This window comes from Sinocyclocheilus rhinocerous, unplaced genomic scaffold (assembly GCF_001515625.1).
Source record: "Sinocyclocheilus rhinocerous isolate Xijiao unplaced genomic scaffold, SAMN03320098_v1.1 scaffold726, whole genome shotgun sequence".
Lineage (NCBI taxonomy): Eukaryota > Metazoa > Chordata > Actinopteri > Cypriniformes > Cyprinidae > Sinocyclocheilus > Sinocyclocheilus rhinocerous.
The window spans coordinates 129,501-151,376 of record NW_015661868.1 but is presented as its reverse complement, the minus strand read 5'-3'; the positions used below and the strand labels follow the sequence as shown (position 1 = coordinate 151,376).

General features: G+C 40.2%; 1 protein-coding gene across 2 annotated transcripts; it reads right to left on the bottom strand.

Annotated features, from left to right (window-relative positions):
- Nucleotides 1-759: 759 nt before the first annotated feature.
- trappc13 (trafficking protein particle complex subunit 13) lies at nt 760-14,669 on the bottom strand. 2 transcript variants are annotated; one of them, XM_016536193.1, is made up of 13 exons: nt 14,540-14,669; nt 12,908-12,976; nt 11,659-11,758; nt 10,732-10,816; nt 10,522-10,649; nt 8,715-8,787; nt 8,359-8,403; nt 7,695-7,712; nt 6,181-6,314; nt 4,376-4,574; nt 2,286-2,386; nt 2,059-2,206; nt 760-1,002 (listed from the first exon to the last, which is right to left on the bottom strand). In XM_016536193.1, the coding sequence occupies exons 1-13, from the start codon at nt 14,583-14,585 to the stop codon at nt 895-897; spliced, it is 1,254 nt and encodes a 417-aa protein (XP_016391679.1). In that variant the 5' UTR covers nt 14,586-14,669; the 3' UTR covers nt 760-894. The 2 variants fall into 2 exon arrangements, with proteins under 2 accessions (XP_016391679.1, XP_016391680.1); XM_016536194.1 differs by lacking the exon at nt 7,695-7,712.
- Nucleotides 14,670-21,876: the final 7,207 nt, after the last annotated feature.

Sequence of the window (21,876 nt, the reverse complement as noted above, 5' to 3'; positions counted from 1 at the left end):
TTTTATGCGTATTTGGCGCCACCTATTGTTGTGGGTGTATTATTGACATGTCAAAGTCTAGACCCTGAATATAAGACTACCGCGTTTTTTCAGATGTATTTCCAAGAAAAAAACATCGTCTTATATTCGGGTCAATATGGTAGTATCTTTTTGGCGACTTAGTATTGAAGATATTAGTATCTTTTACTCTCTTCTTTTTGAGTAAGTTGAGTAAGCATATGTACTCTTTTCTCCAATACATTTGTGATGAGTAGTGCAGTTACTTGGCATGACACCCATGACACCTAACTTTTTCTGTAGCAGTTTATTTCTGCTACAAAAGAAATGATATCGCCATCTACAAGACTTTGACGGTACTACAGCATGTGCATTTTTTGCCCTTACTTCACCAAACTTGCCAACAAGGCAAATATGAGTGCATTAGCAGGTAGTTGTGAATCCCAGATGTTTCATATATAAGATGAGGACATAGCTGAGGCCTTTTTGAAGGATACTGGTTGACTTACGCCCGTTTGAGTACTTGAACTTAAATGAGACTTAAGTGTTTGTAGACGCCTTGTTTTGAGGTGTTCAGTTTCATTTTCGATTTTAGAAAATAAACGTGGATTACTCTCCTCACAAATCGACTGTTTCTTCGTTTTCACTGGCATTTCTCTTAGTTGTCGAGGACTAATGCATCTTTGAGCCTACAATTTGTACGTGTAAAATACTTAAGTACTGTTAAAATCAGATACTCTAATAAACATTGACAAGACAGTTAAAATCATGATTAAGGGCTTAAAAATGACATTTTAAAACAGCAAGCTTTAAGGTAAAGAGCAGAAGGTGTTATATTAATAGATGCAGGACAGATGGGAGTTGGTCCATTGACACAGTGCAAAATGCCACAGGGTTTCAGCTCTCTGGACTGGTGTACGGACACACCACACAGACCTGTGCGATGTCATCATATTCATACGTCCTCTTCAGGAAGGTGTCTGTTAGCCTCAGTCCTGATATGCTCTAAAAAAAAAAAAACAGAAATGAGGGGGAAAAAAAATCTAGTTTTTAAAGAGGTCATATGCTACACTTTTATGTTATTTTATTGTATTCCAGTACCCCAGTTATGATGATTATTGCACCTAAATATTTATTTTATTTAATTTTACACGATCGTTTCGGTAATCATATGCCACATTTTCTCTGATCCCATTTTTTTTAAACACTGTACCTTTAAGAGAATCTTTAAATGACATGGTTGTTATGATTGGCTAAGCTCTTGGCATGTTATAGCAGGTGTTGTCAGTCATTTCACATGCAAAGTTGCTAAATATTAAATAAGTTCCTAAATTAATTTGCATTCAAGTAGTAAACAGGACACAGAATCATTTATATATAGTACATAATATTTTGAAAACATTTAATACATAATTAAAATTGAATTCAATGCTTATAAAGAAATTACAGAAATTCATATAATTGCTGTCATTTTTAAAATATACAGCATTTTTCTATATGAATACTCATAAACATGTTATTAGCATACATAAAACTTTTTTTTTTTCTGAAACATTTGATGATAGTAATAATCAATGTTTAAAATATCACCTACAGAAATGTGTATTTATTTGATTTCATTATATTTAAGAAATTAATTTTCTATTCATGAGTCATTGTAGAAGAGCAAAATGTATCGCCTAATTATGTTTCGCAATAACTATTCTGAAAACAATGTGATGGACATTTTGCAGCGCTTTAGAAAAAAAAAAAGTATTGTCATTTTAGAGAAATATCTTGATTCAGTTGAAAATAAATAGGCATAGTTACAATTTATACTTTTATAATTGAAATGTAGTTATTATATTGTTACAGCTGTTGCATAATTTCTGTTAGACTAATGAAATTCCTCGGTTGTGTGACTGACTGCATTGAGTTTTTTAGAATTATAATTCAGTAAAATCCTATTGCCTTTCTAATTCAGATTTCATTTCAACATCCTGTGGACTGAAAAGCAGTTTTTTAAGCCTTTGCTATAAATGCATGAAAAAAGCCCATTGATGATGTCTGAGTTTGGCGTACCTGTAAACCCTGGACGGAGGACAGTAGTTTGAGAGGAATGGAGAGGGAAGCGCTGGGGCTGAGTTTCCCCAGCTGTCTGCCTGACACCCCACACCAGTGAACGGAGCGAGTGTTACACATCTCCAGCACCAGATCCATGGTCCTCTCACTGACAGCAAACAAACCAGCGGATAACACTCACCGATTACAGTACGAGCACACAGACAGACGCACAACAGTGCTCTTACCTGCAGTTTGTGATTTTACAGGTGATGTCGAAGGGCTCCTCTAGACTGACCGTGTCTGGGATCAACTCGAGAGAAAGCCTGACGTCACCGTAACCAGGAGCCTAGAAGAGAAGAGGGGGGAACACATGAGTAGTATCATGAGTTATGTAATCAGATTACTTTTTCAAGTGACTAGTAATTCATTACTTTTAAATTTACAATAAATATCTGAGCTACTTTTTCTTGAGTTACTTTGTTTTCCAATTTATTGGCTGACAGCTCTCCTGTCCCCGTGTTGAGAGAAATTGAGAGTTGCCAAGAATATAATATTTGGGTTTTTTGTTATTCAAAAACTAAGCAAGCCCCGCTCAGATGACAAAAAGTAATGTTGCTTAGTTACTTTTTATGGAAAGTAATAGGGATGCACCGAAATTAAAATTCTTGACCGAAGCCGAACAAAAAGGCCGAACACGGTCCCCCCCATGTATAATTTTTTCACCATCGCATAAATTAAATACCCAAATTTTGCCTTTACTCTTTTGTCTTTTCAAAGAAAAATATTTACTTAACACTGAACATTTATTTAACATTCTAGCAGACATTATACCAACAAAGCACAACTTCACTTAAAATGAATAAGTAAAATAATGAGACCCCCTTCTTGAATCAGGCATGTATTTTTTACTGTACAAATAAATGCAGACATGCTGAACAGAAGAGACTTCTTTTAAAACATTAGAATATATTTCAGATCCCACAGATAGATACAAATCTATTAACAGATTTGAACACTATGTGTGAATGTTATAATAAATGTATTAATAGTGCTGTCAAACGATTAATCGCGATTAATCGCATCCAAAACAAAAGTTTTTGTTTACATAATATATGTGTGTGCACTGTCTATATTTATTATGTATATATAAACACACACACACACATGCATGTATATATTTAAGGAAAATGTTACGTTTATATATTAAATATATTCATACATTATATCAATTATATTAATATAAATGTACACGTAAATATTTTCAAAATATATGCTGTATGTGTGTGTATTTATATATACATAATAAATATACACAATACACACATATTATGTAAGCAAAAACTTTTATTTTGGCTGCGATTAATCGCGATTAATCGTCTGACAGCACTAGTATTAATATAGCTGTTGTAATTATTATCATCATTATTATTGTTTCACTTTTTTATTTTATTTTATTTTACAGAACAACAGTAAAATTACAATGCTAACATTTATGAATGTTGATGGAGTTTTTATTTTGGCGGAAACCCCCAGGAAGTCTTCAGTGCTTCTTTTTGTTGACAACAGCAACTTTATAAATGATTCTCATTAAGAATTTGGGAAGACGGTTGTTGCACGCATCACATTGTCACATCCATGCCTTGTAAAAATGCATCAAAATGTGACTGAGCAACTGGCAAGTAACACTGTATCAGCGCAGATTTTCCTCGTGCTTTGGACTGTGAACCCTGGTGCTGCGAGCTCGTGCAGCGCTGTTTGAATACAATCCGTGCCTGTATTAGAAAACATTACATTCTGCAGTTTATTTACTAATCGTTTAAGGCCATTTCGCGATTTCAATCATCATACAGTAACCAGCAGCAACCACCCCTTCCTCTTCTCATCGAAGACATGAGATGCAGTACTAAACAGCCTCTCGCTGTCGGTGCTTGTAATGATTTTAGCATCTTTCTCGGACAGATTTAAATGCTTTGCTGCATTAGTGCACGCCTCTCTCGTCATTGTTCGGTTCAATTTATTCGGTCTTTTCGCTTATTCGCAATTTCGGTTGCCGAACATTCGGTGCATCCCTAGAAAGTAATGCATTACTTTTCATAAAAAGTAACTAAGTAACGCAATTAGTTACTTTTTCATGAAGTAAGGCAATATTGTAATGGATTACTTTTAAAAGTAACTTTCTCCAACACTGGAATGAAATGTGTTCTGCATAATCCACAAACACTTTCTTGCTGATTTGTGTGGAAAGGACTGATGACATAATTCATCTGATTAAATACACTGAATTCCTGCAAGTCTTTATTATTAATTTTTTTTATCCACGCTAAATCCAGCGCACCATTCTCTGGAGTTGGCTGGTCTGTAGACGTCCTCTCTCCCCAAGGTTGGTTTTCCACACAATGTCTAGTTTGCCGATCACCGTCACTCCCTTGATGACCCCAGCCTTCTCCGCAAACTCTGGCTTGGGCTTCAAACAGTACAAATACTGCCTCGTGTCCAGCGGCTGCAGATACGACATCCTCCCAAACGTTGACTCGCTGTAGAGACAGAAGAAAAAGTTGCACATAAGTGTAACGCCAACATCGGTGTTGCCGAACCATTTAAAGGTGCTGTCACATTTACCACTACTGAATATTTGTGGGCAAAATCAAGTCAATAGCACAATCATTCTGTTTTGTCCATCAGTATATCAGATACTGCAAACTGGTATTTGTTATCATATTAATTTTTCATCATAATCATAAACACTGATTTGTAGAGCAACATTCTTCTAGTTATTTATCTAAGGAATCAGAAATCATATTTACAGAAAATAGCTTACTTCTACCCTGAACAATAGGGTGGACAAAGCAAACAATTGTCTGATTTACAGCAATGCACTTACTATATAAGTCTATGGGCCAAGAGTGATTAAAGGGGTCATATGATGCTGCTAAAAAGAACATCATTTTGTGTATTTGGTGTAATGCAATGCGTTTATGCGGTTTAAGGTTAAAAAAACACATTATTTTCCACATACTGTACATTATTGTTTCTCCTCTATGCCCCGCCTTTCTGAAACGCGTCGATTTTTACAAAGCTCATCGGTCTGAAAAGTGAGGTGTGCTCTGATTGGCCAGCTATCCAGTGCGTTGTGATTGGCCGAATACCTCAAGCGTGTGACGGAAATGTTACGCCCCTTACCATACTGTGATGCCGTGTCCCGGCCGGAGCGACGAGACAAAAACATTAAAACCCATTATAAACGAGGCATTTGTTGCATCCAGTGGGGACATAATTACGCATTATAATGACTTATACTGTTTTTTTACGCGTTGTAGCTTGTAACACTCCAAAGAGAAAGGAAAACTTGAAATCGCATCATATGAACCCTTTAAAAGAAGATTTGTGAAGCTCATATTTTTGAACAAACGACTATAATTTTGTCTCTAGTCTTATTTTAAAACAAATAATGTTTAAAACTGTGCATTTTAATGTTGCAGTATCTTGCTCCACAGACGTCCATTGTAAGTGCATTACTGTAAACATGATTTTTGTTCATTTTTACAATCTGAGGGACAAGCCAGCATTATTTCTGTGGTAATGGACAAGATGTCACAAATTTAATGTCACAAACTGTATTCAACCCAAAACACTCCTTTATTTACCTACACTACTGTTCAAAAGTTGGAGTCAGTATATTTTTTTAAATAAATCTCTTATATGCTCACCAAGGCTGTTTTCTATGTTAATATATATTAAAATTGTATTTATTCCTGTGATCAAAGCTGAATTTTCAGCATCATTACTCCAGTCTTCAGTGTCACATGATCCTTCAGAAATCACTCTAATATACTGATTTACTGCTCAAGAAACATTTCTGATTATTGTCAATGTTGACAACAGTTGTGCTGCTTCATATTTTTGTGGAAACAGTCATACTTTTTTTTTCCCCAGGATTTTTTTAAGGAAAGAAAGTTCAAAAGAACAGAATTTATTTGAAATAGAAATATTTGGAACATTTGTAACAAATGTCTTCTTTATAAAGTTAATGCATCCTTACTGGAAAAAAAAAAATACTAATCCCAAACTTCTGAACAGTCATGTATATCACAAATATATGGACAAAATCCAGCCAATGGTACATGTATATGAAAAGGTTACCTATCACTGCCAGCAGACACATTGTTGAGCTCAGTGACGTTGTACATCATAGAAGGTTCCAGAGAGACTTTCTCCATGAACATTGGGGATGTAGTGATGTTCTGGATCTGTGCCTCTAGAAACACCTCATCCGTCTGTAGGGTCAAAGGTCAAAAGCATCAAATCAGACCGGCTGCTGAGATCCAATTATTTATTAAGTCCTGATAAGATTTCATGCAGGACTGTACTGTATGTACATTTATATTTTATACACAATATCCTGGAGAGATACTTTATTTGAAGGGCTCCACATAAAGACGTAATGCAAATGAATAATTACAGTTACCATTAAATATCAACTAAAAGTGTGTGTTCATAGTTACTATGATTTCAGATCTGAGTGTCGCTGAAGTTGAATCATTATCATGTAAAAGTCTCTGAATGCGGCCCATCAAATCAAGCTCTTCAGGCAAGTTCAAGAGAAATTTGTTGAATTTTTGCAGAGAGACAAATAAAGCAGCTGTTTGCCCAGTTGATCTCCGGCCGGTAGATTAGTATTATTTTGAGTTGGTATTACAAGTGGAGGTTAGTTCAGTATTGTTATTGTTACAGCATGAAGCAAAGATCCCATGCCAAGCCTGATTAATTCAATAATAAAAAACAACAACAACAATTTTGAAAGTATGCATTTGCAATTAGACTAATTAGGCATCTCTTTAAACTCTTTACTCCATTACAATTGATACTAATGAAATATAAGAGAGCGTACATGGTGGTATGCGAAACGTTTGAAATCTGTCAAAGAAAACAGCAAATCAATAAAAAAACAAGCATCAACTTCTCCCAGTCTAAGAAAACAAGAGTGAGTATCTGTTTTCTCCAGAGTCAGACATGTATAATTGATTTAGTTCAGCGCTGGTCAGATGAGTGAGCGGTGAAGAAGCAAAAGCACTGAGAGGAAACAAGCCAAGGAAAACAGAAGGAAAATATTTCTCTCATCTCACTTTCAGACTCTGAGATTATCAGCATTATTTGGCCAATAAAACATGATAACTTTTTTCCACTAAATTAAAACATCCAAATAAATACATCTCAAGAATGTTTTAAACTTTGAGAACATATTGTGTAAAAATAAATGTTAGTTACTGTAGCTTTTTGCTCTGTCTGTTGGTGTCACCTTGGCCTCTCGGGCTACTGGTTAATATTAATATTAATTAAACCTTTATAGCCAAATACCTATTTAGGCCTTTTTTAGGCTACTGTTATAGGTAGTGTAACCTTTCTAAACCCTTTCCAAATGATAACAAAGTAACATTTAACATTTTATCCAATAAAGGTTATGGCAATAATGGCAAAAAATGGCAAATAAAGTATAAAAAAAAAGTTTTACTAATGGGATAATAATTCATGAATTATTGAATATTGAAATACTTTTCTCATGTTTTCTTCTTGCTTGTTTCAAAAGACTTTAAAGAGAAGGAAAGAAACAGGTTATGCTGAAAAAAGGAGTTGCGATGAGAAGGGAAAACAATTACCACTGAACTGAGGTCACTCTAATGGAGGAATAAAACACAAAAATAAACATTAGAGAAGTGAAGGTTACATGCACCAGAAAATGACAATGTCAGTTTTCTTTTTGAGGCAGCGTAAATGTGAACAAAACAACTAATTATGAATGAAACACACACACACACTATGGAAGCCCGTTTCCGCCACTAAATAAAAAATAAAACAAGGTAATTGCGACTTTTTATCTCGGAATTCTGACTTCATAACTCGCAATTCTGAGAAAAAAAGAAAGTCAGAATTGCGAGATATAAACTCGCAATTGCGAGAAAAAAAAAGTTTATATCTCGCAATTCTGACTTCATAACTCGCAATTCTGAGAAAAAAAGTCCTAATTGCGAGATATGAAGATAAAAAGTCGCAATTACCTTGTTTTATTTTTTATTCAGTGGCGGAAACGGGCTTCCAAACACACACACACACTACTAAAAGAGATATCAAATAAAAATGTATAAAATGGGTTCTTAAAAAGCATAGCCTCACTATAAATTATTTCATAAGCAGCGAGGCAGTGCAGAAAAGAAGGTTAAACAGTATGACCTTGAAAAATACTATAAACAATAAGTGTGTAATTTGCTTAGGCATAATTCTTTAAACGTTATAAAAACACATATCAATGTAAACTAAACTTACCTCAGCATTGTAGAATTTGGTTTTTACATCTAGAGGCTTGAGAACCTGGTTCAAAATAGAGTTAAAACTGAAGTTTGAGCTGCAGTTTGATCCTACCTCAACAGAATCCATGTAAAATTCAATTTATCGCACAACTCAAGACTGTTTTCAATGACGTGGCTTTAGTTCTTCAATACAACACTCTGCTGACTATCTTCTGATGCACCGAGCAGCACAAGATCTCATACTGGAGTTCAAATGTCAAGCTTTAGTGTAAATTAAGTCTCGGCTCTGTGCGAAATGGTTTACAAGTGATGCGTGGAGCCGGCGTCCAATCACAGCGCAGAATGACTGAGCGGAGGAGGAAATAAACTCACCTGAAATTTGAAGAACTTTCTAAAGTAAAGCTTCTCTCCAGTCTGAGTGGTGTAACTAACGGCACAGACCAAGCTGGAATCAGATGATAAACATATATGGTGAGGACAACAGCATTTTGTACACACATCTTAAAATGTTTTTGGTAGCAACATAATTGTCGCAGCATGTAACAGCATTTGCAATGCATTTGGTTTCAGTAATGTCACATAATTATAACCTTCAAGTAGTTATAGGTATGGAAGGCCGTTTCCACCACTGAATTAAAAAAAAAAAAAAAGGTTATTGCGACTTTTTATCTCACAATTCTGACTTTTTTTAATAACAATTGCGTGATATGAACTCGCAATTCTGACTTTTTTCTCACAATTGCAAGTTATAAAGTCCAATTCTGAGGGGAAAAACACTTACATGTGCTCAGAATTGAGAGCTTATATCTCACAATTCTGACTTAACTCGCAAATGTGTTATAAAGTCAGAATTGCGAGAAACAAACTCGCAATTCTGAGAAAGTCACAATTGCAAGATATAAACTCGCAATTCTGATAAAATCGCTCAATTATAGAATATCACTCCATTCTGACTTTATTTCTCAGAATTGCATGATTTAAACTCGCAATTCTGAGAAAAAGTTAGAATTGTGAGATAAAAAGTTGCAATTACCTTTTTTAAAATTTTTTTATTCAGTGGCGGAAACATATGGAAGCCTGTTTCCGCCACTAAATAAAAAATAAAACAAGGTAATTGCGACTTTTTCATCTCACAATTCTGACTTTTTTTCTCAGAATTGTGTGATATAAAATCAAAACTGCGAGTTATAAAGTCAGAATTGTGAGAACTGAATAAAAAATAAAACAAGTTAATTGCGACTTTTTATCTCACAATTCTGACTTTTTTTCTCAGAATTGTGAGTTCATATCTCGCAATTCTGACTTTATAACTCGCAATTCTGAGAAAAAAAGTCAATTGCGAGATATGAACTCACAATTCTGAGAAAAAAAGTCATAATTGAGAGATATGAACTCACAATTGTGAGAAAAAAAGAAAGTCAGAATTGCGAGATATAAACTCGCAATTCCGAGAAAAAAAGTCAGAATTGTGAGAAAAGTCACAATTACCTTGTTTTATTTTTTTTATTCAGTGGTGGAAACGGGCTTCCATAGAGATATAAAGCCAAAAAAAAAAAAAAAAAAACACTGGGGGACTTGAATTTTCCCATGTAGAATTGATTGGATTGTGAAAAGTGGGTTTGGTTAGATCTGGGAGTGCATTATTTAGTGTGTTGAGTGTGCAAGTATTATTTATTAAGATTTTGAAGTCTATATTTTATATTTTCAGTTTTCTATTTAATTTTAATTTACATTTTAGTCATTTTATTAAGTGCTCTTGCAATTTGTATTAGTTTTTCATATTTCTGTTTGGCTTTAATTGCATTTTTTTATTACAGTTTTAGTTTCAGTTAATTAGTACTTTAAGCTTATTTGCTTCAGTTAGTTTTCAGTCAGGTTTTTTTAACATTTATTTTTTATTTTATTTCAGCTCTATATAGATGACTAAAAATAATTTAAATACTTTTAGTTAACAATAACAACACTAGATTCACAAACTATCATTATTTGATTAGAAACCTTTATTATATTAATACAAACCATTTTATTTCAAAAATTATTTTGAATACTTTAAATTTTCGTTAACAATAACAACACTGGATTTAAAAACTGTCATAACCTTTATTATATTCGTGCAAACCTGCATTGCATTACTAAGAACTAAAGGCTTTGAATGTTTAGGCCATCAGAAGTCACGTACATGTGTGTCCCAATCTCCTTGACCTCGTGATGGATGACATCATCAATGCAGCGCTCGGGCTTGAGCTCTGAAACGGCAGAGTTTGAAGCAGATAAATTTAACCTCTGAGAGCTCGTCTGCAGGTCCGCCTGTGAGAGGAGAGAATCATGTGATATCAAAACAGCTGCCACAGCTGCAGGAGATACTCGATCACTTCCCACGAGCCGTTACCTTCACAAGAATATCTTTGACTACTTGATTGCTGTCGTTGTGCACGCTGATGTAACTGGAGAAGGTCTCGCCAAGGAAAATATTTCTGTACAGGAAATGGAGAGAATGCATATTTCGAATCGTTGGAGCACTGAGAGATTCACATGGGCATGTGGCACTTTCCACGAATAGGACTTAACCTGCAGGAAATGTTTGTCATTAACCTCGGGAGCTCAGCTGAAATACTTTATGAGCTAATTTATTTCTATTCTTTTCGTGTAATGTTTGTGATTTTTGTAAACTGTATACTTCATTTCTGTCATTTTGCCATTTTTTGTAACACTTTGCAATACGGTTCTATTTGTTGACATTAGCAATAACTAACAATAAAAAATACTTCTAAAGCATTTTTAAAAACTTCATTAAAACTTAAATGTTAATTTCAACATTAGCTAAGATATTTAAAAAAAAAAAATGTATTAAAAATTTTGTTAATGTTATTTCATGGACTTAAAAAGTTGAACTGAATTAACAATAAATAATTGTATTTTTAACAGTAATTTTTAAAAGTAAATTTAGCAAAGATGAATAAATACTATAACAAATGCATTACATTTGCAAATTTCTAGCATTATTTGTTTACTTTATTTTGCTAGAAAAGTGCAAATTTTCTGATTTGGGATGGAGAATACAGACATTTGATGTGTTTTAAACTAGATTATAATGAACGTTAATTTTATTTTTTAGATTATAGTTAATCAAACAAATCTAATAGTTCTAATTATAAATAATAGAATTTTAGAGGCAAAAGATATTTTGCCTCTAAATATTTTAAAAAGTCAAGAAACACTAAAGTGTACCATGTTCGTGGAAAGTGCCATGAACTCATAAACAAATCTTTTCAGTTATCGATATGCATATAATTTGATTTTATTAAACAAACATTACCCAAAATTCTGTGGCAGCGTGAGCATTTCCCCAAGGATTAGTGTTTCAGCCCCCTTTACGGTCGATGGATCGTCTTTCATGAGTCGTACAAACAAATCACCTGTAGACATGTGATATGCTGAGCTGTAAAACCTCTTGAGAGACAGTCAGCGCTTAGATTTAGATCACTCTATACATCTAAATCAATCGATCGTTTCATCTCTCTCTCATTTATGCCTAGGAAGCCATTTTTGACATGTAGGTCACAGGCCGTAAATTGCCACCATGTATAAATCTCCAGATGTATAACATCTCCTGTATGACAAACATAACATCAACATGTATAAATCATAAAATTATGAGCAATTACCAAACAAACTGTTTGCAAGCCATGTTTCTGCTGACTACTTATACAAAAAAGCATAACAAAGTCACTTCATGTTTCCAGCATTACAATCTCATTCATGCTGATTTATAGGGGAACATATTTCAGCCCCTTTTATATATAGAAGTGCTACTCAGAACTGTCTTAGTGACATGCGGCTCTGGAGCACGGCTGCTAGAGATCGCTTTCAGAGCCATTGGGAAAACAAACACTGCAAACTGCTGATCTATCACAAGGCCATCCTGGGGAAGGCATTATACCCGGGATCTCACAGAGCTGCTGCTAAACGCTTTCAGAGAAGCTCAATACTGGACTCAGCAATGGCTGATGTGTTGCATTCATAGACTGTATAAAAACATGGACGTAGTGTCCGTGACGTCACCCGTAGGGTACCGAAGAGAGTTTTTGAAGCTCAAAAGTGGGCGGAGGCCGCCGTCGCCATCTTGGCAGCGCGTCACCGCGCGTCACTCCCGGATAATCGAAGATGGGCAAAGAGGCTCAGTTGTCATGAAGGGCAAAATTAGCTATATAGACCAAAATAATTTTTTGAACCAGGCTGTAAACATGTTTTTTTCTGCTGTAAAGTTGGGCGTTTTAACATGGGGAGTCTATGGGATTGACTCCCTTTTGTAGCCAGCCTCTAGCGGCCTGTTGATGAATTACAGTTTAAGTCACTTCCTTGTTGGCTTCACGAGAGAGAGCGGGAGGTTGCCGCTTGGTTGCATTACAACAACAAACGCTGCAACATAATACTTCAGACCAGAGATGCCTGAACCAGAGCCACAGGCCAAAGGACAAATTAATTTAACTAATGAATTATGAAATTATTTTTTTACCAATGATTGTGTATTTGCTCACAATTGCTCAATTGTCACTGGATTGTACCTGGAAGATCTCTGTCCTCACACGTCACTGGCATGTTTGTAAAAAGTGTAGGTTTGGTCAGCCGCATCACTGGAGAGAGAAACAAGAGACTGTTAATGTGAAGTTGTTACAATACTTAGATTTATTTAAGGTTCATAAGAGTAACAGTAACAACTCTACAGTAACTGATTCAAGGACCAGCAAAGCAATAAACTGGTATTTTCAGTATAATGTAAATATAGATTCAGGAAGACATTGAAATGCATATCTCTGCGAGTCCTCAGCTATAAAGAACCAAATAATGAAGATCGAATAATATTTTACTGTAGCGGGATTATACAAGATTGTTTGCACTCTGTAATCATTTTTGATGACAATGAGTCAAGAACCTGTATGTAGCTAAATGTCATACAGTAATGAAAATCACCCAGACATAATACTCTATAATCAATCTGATTCAAATCCGCATGAAATTCAATTCGGTAATACAACACTATCATGATGTGTATCTACAATTGCGCTTTATTGCCTGGTGGTCTTCAGTCATTTAGTTTATATTTTGTAATAGTTAGGAATAGTAAGAAACCTGGTGACTTTTGTGGTACCTGCTAATAAATGAACACACACACACAAAGAAAAAAAATGTGGATGTTGACATGGTTAGACAAAGTTAAATGGTCTTTCAAAGTTCAAACACCAATCTGCCTTCCATCAATGTTACTTTTTTTTTTCTTCTAATATCTGTGCTTTTATAAAGAAATAAAGCGGTGTATAATTTTGATGCGAGTATTGTCTAGTACCATGAAATACCCTTAAAATACAAAATATCAAAGCATAAATATTACTGAATATTTAGTCCGTTTTGATTGTTGAGGATCACAAACGTGACCCCTTAAACGAGCAGGGGTTAATAATTATCAAGAAAATAATGTCAGAAAGCAAAAATTCTTAAAGGTTCCAAAAAAAGGCTTCATTTCCTTTATGCAAAATATAACTTTTATTTATTTTTTTATGTGCTTGTTTATGTTAATTTACACTAGTTTCTCTAACCTACTAAATATACAACCTATATAAATATAATATGAAAACGACCGTCAAGAATAAAATCATTTATTGTTCTTCATACACTTTGCCAATCTGAAAGACATTATGCACAAGAATCCTACATGACAGATTTAGGGTTATTTGACATTCAGCATAGAAGAGATTATAAAGATCCCCAGTACGCAAGAGAGATTCACGACTGCTTTTCTTTGCTCTAACTCAATAACAGACTCAATAAAAGACAGAGAGCTGTTTGTCTGATAATACAAAACAGCACCTGTCATTTGTTTACTACAGGACAACTCAATAGAAAATTACTAGACGCAAATTAATAGACTGTTTTTAAGAAACGTACTCTGAAGGACAAAAAAAAAAAAGCAAACATTGTACCGTGGCACAAACTTAATGAGCTGCAGTAACGTTAGATTTGAGATTGAGTCTCTTCTGTACTCAGCAGAAATGATTAGCATTAGCAGCTAGCAGGGATGATCACTTCACAGCTACAGCGGGGATTTCAGCGATATTTATGAATGAACCGCAACATTGTTCAGACATTCAGCTGCGCCCTCGGTAACGTTACTCTAGTAAGAAAGTAAACACCCGCAGTACCTTTTAAAGCGAGCAGATGCTCTTGTTTTGCCTGGCTGACATCCATCTTGTCTGCTGCACTGGACCTTTGACCTGCATATCAGCTGCTCACGGCGAGTACAGAGGGACAAACCGCGTTTCAGCGACACCAGCAAATGCACTGCACTTGAACAAATCTTTAGTATAGGCTTCAAGTGAGATATAAATAATATCAGTATCAGCAGATATGTATGTTTATAATTTTAAAACTATTTTTATGTAACAAAATTAGTCATAAAATATACACGTTTTTTAAACTCCAGAATGTCAAGTGCATGTTTTTACACTTGCTAATATGATACTATGAGTTATTGCTTAATTAACTGACACATTTTTTGTCACATAATGTTAATTACACAATCTGCCTGATGCATTTTAATTATATTTAAATGTATTCTCTATGTTTTTTTATTTTATTTTTTATTTTATTGTTAAAAAATATATATATATATAAAATAAATCTGCTTGTGTTCCCGGGCTCCGTGACTATGACGACACTATATTGAATAATCATTGAACAGCATTTTTCAAAACAGCAGAGAGGATCCCATGGCATGATCCAACATTTTTAAAATTTTTTAGTAATATGTTTTTTTTTTGTTTTGTTTATTTGTAGTATTTATTTCTTAAGTCTCGCTAAAATAATAACAACTGGTTAAGGGCGACTGGATTGGAAGATTAACCTCGGGATATTTGATGGTAAGGCGTCACACACCAACCACCTTAGTCACTAACGTACATTTAAAACTGTAGTTTTCAAAAAACTTGCAGTTAGTTATTCAGATCATTCTTTTTTTTAAATGTTTTATATTTGACTGTGAAAAGACACCAAATACTTGAGTAATGGGTCAAATACTGATAAACAATTAAAATTGTAATTACATTTAGGGTTTAGTAAATGGGAATACCTAAAACACATCAAAAGGCGCAACTGCATAATAAAATACTTGTTCAGGTGCTGTGTGTGAAAAAAAGTTCAGATATCTATTCTCAGTAGTCCAACATATTTGTCCAAACCTTTAGTCTGCTTCTAGAAAACTAGCTTTGACAAAACGTCTCCGGTTACTGTTGTAACCTCGGTTCCCTGAGAGACGGGAACGAGACATGGCGTTAATGCCTTGGGGACTCCCTTCCTTCCTAACCTACCTGAAATCTTATTGCACAACGCCAGTGAAGTTGCAACTCTCACTGGCCAATGCCAGCCAAGACGTCATGTCAAACGCATACAAGTATGTAATATAACAGTGCAACGAAGCATGTGAGCGGCAAGGCCGGGCACAATACTAACAACAATATACACACATAGAGAACGGCCGCATCCGGGGGCGCCACAGTCTGAATATGACGATGGCCCCGCCCCCGATCCCCTTACACGACCTAGTCGAAACCACCAGCACAGTCAAACGGCTAGTGGTTGCAGGTAGAACCATGGGTCGTACTCACCGACAGGACCTGTGAGGCTAATGACCACACGTCCAAATTGTAGAATCTGGCGAAGGTATTCTGCGAAGACCATCCAGCCGCCATACAAATATCTTTGATAGAAACGCCCTTAGTCCACGCCCACGAGGAGGCAACCGCCCTCGTTGAATGGGCTCTGACACCAATAGGACATTCCATTCCCCGGCTGGAATATGCCAAGGCAATAGCGTCGACCACACAATGTGATAGCCGTTGTTTGGAGACAGGCTGCCCTTTGGCGCTGCCTCCATAGCATACAAACAGCTGCTCAGATTGCCGAAACTGAGCCGTGCGGTGGATGTAAACTCGCAAAGCCCTCACCGGACACAACACCTGACTCGGGACGGCATCCAGTGAAGTCTCCGCCTCTGGAGTGAAAGCAGAAAGAGCCACCACTTGCGCTCTGAACGGTGTCAAGAGCGATTTAGGCACGTAGCCCAATCTTGTTTTGAATGTGACGTTACAATCACCTGGTCCAAACTGCATGCAGTCCACATTCACAGAGAGCGCATGCAAATCCCCCACGCGATTGACCGAAGCAAGGGCAAGCAGCAGCACGGTTTTAAGCGAGAGCTCCCTCAAGCCGACAGTCTGAAGTGGCTCGAAGGGCGGAAGGGCTAGCGCCCCCAGCACCAGAGCCAGATCCCAGGATGGCACTGTAGGAGGGCGAGAGGGTTTTAGTCTTCTCGCGCCTCTCAGAAATCTGGTCACTAGATCGTGTTTTCCCACTGAGCGCCCGTTGATAGCAGCGTGAAAGGCAGAGATAGCTGCAACATAAACCTTAAGAGTGGAGGGCATTCTGCCGCCCGTCCATTCGTTGTTGCAAAAAATTCAGAATGTCAGACACGGGGAAATTTCCCGTCCGCGCCGCTGTTCAGGCAGCCCGGAACATGCGCTGCTCGAATGGAGAGCAGATGGTGATCGGCCCACAGCAAAAGGCATGCTGCCTGTCTGTAAAGGGCTCTCGAGTGTACTCCGCCCTGACGGTTTATGTACGATACCACCGACATGTTGTCCGTGCGAATCAACACGTGATGCCCCCCGGACTTGCGTGAGGAAACTCCGAAGAGCCAAAAAGACCTCTCTCAGCTCGAGGCGATTTATGTGCCACGTTCTCTACGACTCTGTCCAGTAGCCCGAGGCCGGTACGCCGTCGCAGTGAGCTCCCCAGCCCGTCGTCGACGCGTCCGTCGTGACCACTTTCCGCCGCGTGACCAGACCCATCTGGGCACCGCGTTGGTACAAGTCGGGGTTTCGCCATGGTTTCAGCGCGTTAAAGCATCTGCGAGTGACCACAACGTGGGCACGGCCCGTTTTCCATGCCCTTCTCGGTACTTGTGTCTTCAGCCATATCTGGAGGGGGCGCATATAGAGTCGACCGAGGTGACAGACCGTCGTGGCCGCCGCCATCCACCCCAAGAGCCTCTGATATTCCTTCAGTGCTACGGGATGGCCCAGCCTGAATGCATTCAGAGCGGACATTAAATCTCGTATGCGCTCCTGACTCAGACGCGCTCTCATCGAGATCGAGTCCAACTGCACCCCCAGATACATGATTGACTGGCTGGGGCGTAACACGCTTTTTTGTTTGTTCACACAGAGACCTAAACTCTCCAGGTGAAGTAACAGAGCACGTTTGTGGCTGTTGAGCACATCCTCCGAATGGGCCAAGAGCAGCCAATCGTCCAAATAATTCAATATGTGTATTCCGCTCGCTCTCAGAGGGGAAAGTGCCACTGTATACCGGGGTCGTGTTCAGAAAGCTCACGGGATGAGTGCATACAGACGGGCATTCGGCCACGGCATCGTGAGTGCGTCCCCGCCTAGGGGAGAGCGTGACAGAGAGAAGAACAGATGGCAATGCGTGTTCTCCTCTGTCGCGAACAAGTCTACCTCCGCTTTCCCGAACCGTTCCCAGATCAGCCTCACTGTCCCGGGGTTCGGTCTCCATTCTCTGTGAGGAATCCCATCCCTCGATAGCATATCCGCGCCGCTGTTCAGGCAGCCCGGAACATGCGCTGCTCGAATGGAGAGCAGATGGTGATCGGCCCACAGCAAAAGGCATGCTGCCTGTCTGTAAAGGGCTCTCGAGTGTACTCCGCCCTGACGGTTTATGTACGATACCACCGACATGTTGTCCGTGCGAATCAACACGTGATGCCCCCCGGACTTGCGTGAGGAAACTCCGAAGAGCCAAAAAGACCTCTCTCAGCTCGAGGCGATTTATGTGCCACGTTCTCTACGACTCTGTCCAGTAGCCCGAGGCCGGTACGCCGTCGCAGTGAGCTCCCCAGCCCGTCGTCGACGCGTCCGTCGTGACCACTTTCCGCCGCGTGACCAGACCCATCTGGGCACCGCGTTGGTACAAGTCGGGGTTTCGCCATGGTTTCAGCGCGTTAAAGCATCTGCGAGTGACCACAACGTGGGCACGGCCCGTTTTCCATGCCCTTCTCGGTACTTGTGTCTTCAGCCATATCTGGAGGGGGCGCATATAGAGTCGACCGAGGTGACAGACCGTCGTGGCCGCCGCCATCCACCCCAAGAGCCTCTGATATTCCTTCAGTGCTACGGGATGGCCCAGCCTGAATGCATTCAGAGTGGACATTAAATCTACTATGCGCTCCTGGCTCAGACGCGCTCTCATCGAGATTGAGTCCAACTGCACCCCCAGATACATGATTGACTGGCTGGGGCATAACACGCTTTTCTGTTTGTTCACACAGAGACCTAACCTCTCCAGGTGAAGTAACAGAGCGCGTTTGTGGCTGTTGAGAACATCCTCCGAATGGGCCAAGACCAGCCAATCGTCCAAATAATTCAGTATGCATATTCCGCTTGCTCTCAGAGGGGAAAGTGCTGCATCCACACATTTCGTAAATGTACGTGGTGCCAGCGCTAGCCCGAACGGCATCACCGTGAACTGATACGCTATGCCGTCGAACGCAAATCTCAGAAAGCGCCTGTGACAAGGGGCGATCTGGATATGAAAATATGCGTCTTTCAGGTCCACCGAAGCAAACCAATCTCCGGGTCGAATCTGCGCGAGTATCAGCTTTAGCGTTGTCATTTTGAAAGCGCGTTTGTATAATGCATGGTTGATGGGTCTCAGGTCTAAGATTGGACGGAGACCACCATCTTTCTTTTGAACGACAAAGTACCGGCTGTAAAGCCCGCTCTCTCTCTCGCTTGGCAGGACCACTTCTATCGCGCGTTTCGCGAGGAGATTGAGAATTTCTTGCCTCAGCACCGGCACGTTGTGTGCCGGAACTGTCGACATGACCACGCCATTGAACCAGGGTGGTCTGCGCCGAAACTGAAGCGTGTAGCCATTCTCTATTATGTTCTGCAACCAATCCGAAATGCCCGGAATGGACCGCCATGCGCTCGCAAAAAGACACAGAGGGCGGGGCGCCTCGTCCTCTGAATTCTGAACAACGCCGCTGTATGCCGGGGTCGTATTCAGAAAGCTCACGGGATGAATGGGAGCGCTGTATGTTAGCGAGGGTCGTGCCTCGCCGATCAACGGGGAGCGCGAGCCTTCTGCTGAATGTTTAAGCGACACGGACGTGCGTATGTGCGAGGTGTCGAGAGCGAGCCGCGGCTGCTGGGGTCCGACACCGGCCACAGGGACGTGAGCCTCGCCAGATACACGGGGAAGCTGCAAGCCCGACTCTATTGACGGTTCCACGGCCGAGTGTGAATCTGCTATCACTGGAGGAGGAGAAAAAAGCTCTTTTTGTGAGCTCTTTTTGTTACAAAAACGCATCGATTCGCTACAGAAGGCCTTTGTTCACCCCCCGGAGCCGTGTGAGACACTTTTTTTTATGGATGGGCGATTTTTATTCAAGTTCTTTTGGACTGAAGCAATGCAACACCCGCTGAGTGGCATTAAACAGCTTGAAAAAAGAAAGATTATTTTTAATATAACTCCGACTGTATTCGTCTGAAAGAAGAAAGTCATATACACCTAGGATGCCTCCGGGGTGAGTAAAACGCAGCCTAATTTTCATTTTTGGGTGAACTAACCCTTTAAGCTCAGTGAGTGTCAGCCACAGATGCCAGTGGAGGACCACCATGTAGCCCATGTTCCGTCCGATCGCCTGGTACGTCTTCTTTGTGGCTTTAAGTGCAAAATCCATCGCCGCACGTAGATCCTTAAACGCCTCGGGATCCGCCCCACCCTCGTCCAGGGATTTCAGGAGCTGTGCTTGAAAAACTTGGAGCACTGCCATCGTGTGCAGCGCTGAGATCGCTTCTCCTGAGGCGGCGTACGCTTTGTCCGCAACGTGTGTGGTCAGACGGCAGGGCCTTGATGGCAGCGTACCGCGGTGATGGATTCCTCGATGGGCGGAATGCGCGTATATCCTCAAGCTTCTGCCCCGTCGACTTTAGTGAAGATCTCCGACCCGCCAGCGTGAGTGCGAGCCGATTGGGGCGCAGCCCACGCCTTAGCAACCTCGTCGTGCAAGTTGGGGAGGAATAGGGCTCGCTTCCTCGGAGCGGCCGCTCGGCAGCCCGAGTGAAGGAACCACGAATCCAGCTTGCTCTTAGCTGGTTCGTTGGGGGATTCCCACTCTAGACCGAGATCGCTCACGGCCCTGGTATGAATCCGGACGAGCTCATCCTGGAACGCAGCGTGTCCCTCCAATTCAGAGCGCTCCTCTGGAGTGCGGGCCCAGTCCTTCTCGGACGCCGTTAGGGACAGCGCCTCGTCAAGATCGTCGTCGTCCCCTGCCGCACCGAACGAGATAATCTCAGAAGCGCCAGAGGCAGGTTGAAGACTCTCTTCTGCCAAGCACACCGGAGAGCGGGGGGGGTGAACTGCGCCTTTCTGCGCGGTCACTCACCTGCGGCTGTCGTCCCACCAGCGGCTCGCTGGCGGCGGTGGGACGTTGCCGAGAGAAATCACCGAGGGCGATGTTCCTCCAGGCCCTAAGCACCCGCACTGAGAATTCTTCGCAGTGCGGGCAGCCCGACCCTGTGAGTGCTGCCTCCGCATGGGCGAGACCCAGGCACCAGATGCAGAACTCGTGAGTGTGCGTGGCCTCGATGGGTCCCAAACACAGCATGCAAACGTTGGACATGCTGGAACGCCGAGAGGGAAATCCGTCTTTCTGCGTTTTCTCCACAGCTGTCTTCGATAGGATGTGTGAAAGGAAGATTCTGAGCTTATGCTGCCAATACGGCGCATTATATAGTGGCGGGGGCCCCGCCCCTATTCGCCGTCTTGGCTGGCATTGGCCAGTGAGAGTTGCAACTTCACTGGCATTGTGCAATAAGATTTCAGGTAGGTTAGGAAGGAAGGGAGTCCCCAAGGCGTTAACGCCATGTCCAGAGACTGTTCTCGAGAGGGAACTATTCCTCATTAAATGTTTCATTGGCATACAGTATGTGCCAACACATTATGTGCCCAAATTGCCATCCTACTGCCTGTATGTTGTGAGACGATAGCTGTGTCCCAAAGTTAAGTGCGCACACTTCGAAGGCCAGGCCTCCGAAGTGCACGAAGGACCCTCCGAAGTACGTGAGATGCTCCGCCTTAGCAGGATCTCCCACCAGGTGTTCCCGATTAGCGCTCTGTCGCATAGCAACGGTGCGAGAGGAGAGCTGATGAGAGGACAATCCTGCCAGGATAGGTGGAGCCAGAATTGGGACAGCGCAACACTAAAAATATGGTCTTTTACAACATGATGCATTGCTGTAGATTAAACTACCCAACAGTATATTTAACCTTGAACATATTCAGAAGTAAAATGCAACACACAGTAGTGCAGCAGTAATATTAATGCAAAACCGCATTAATTCTTTTTTCAGAACAATACTGTATACCTTTACTCTACCTTAATAAAATACCTTAC

Bases quoted from the DNA above. Each gene is read 5' to 3' on its own strand.
- trappc13 (XM_016536193.1), bottom strand. From the start codon at position 14,585: ATGGATGTCAGCCAGGCAAAACAAGAGCATCTGCTCGCTTTAAAAG. The intron at 12,977-14,539 runs GTACTGCGGGTG...TTCTCTCTCCAG, and splicing joins GCATCTGCTCGCTTTAAAAG to TGATGCGGCTGACCAAACCT. The intron at 11,759-12,907 runs GTACAATCCAGT...ACATGTCTACAG, and splicing joins TGAGGACAGAGATCTTCCAG to GTGATTTGTTTGTACGACTC.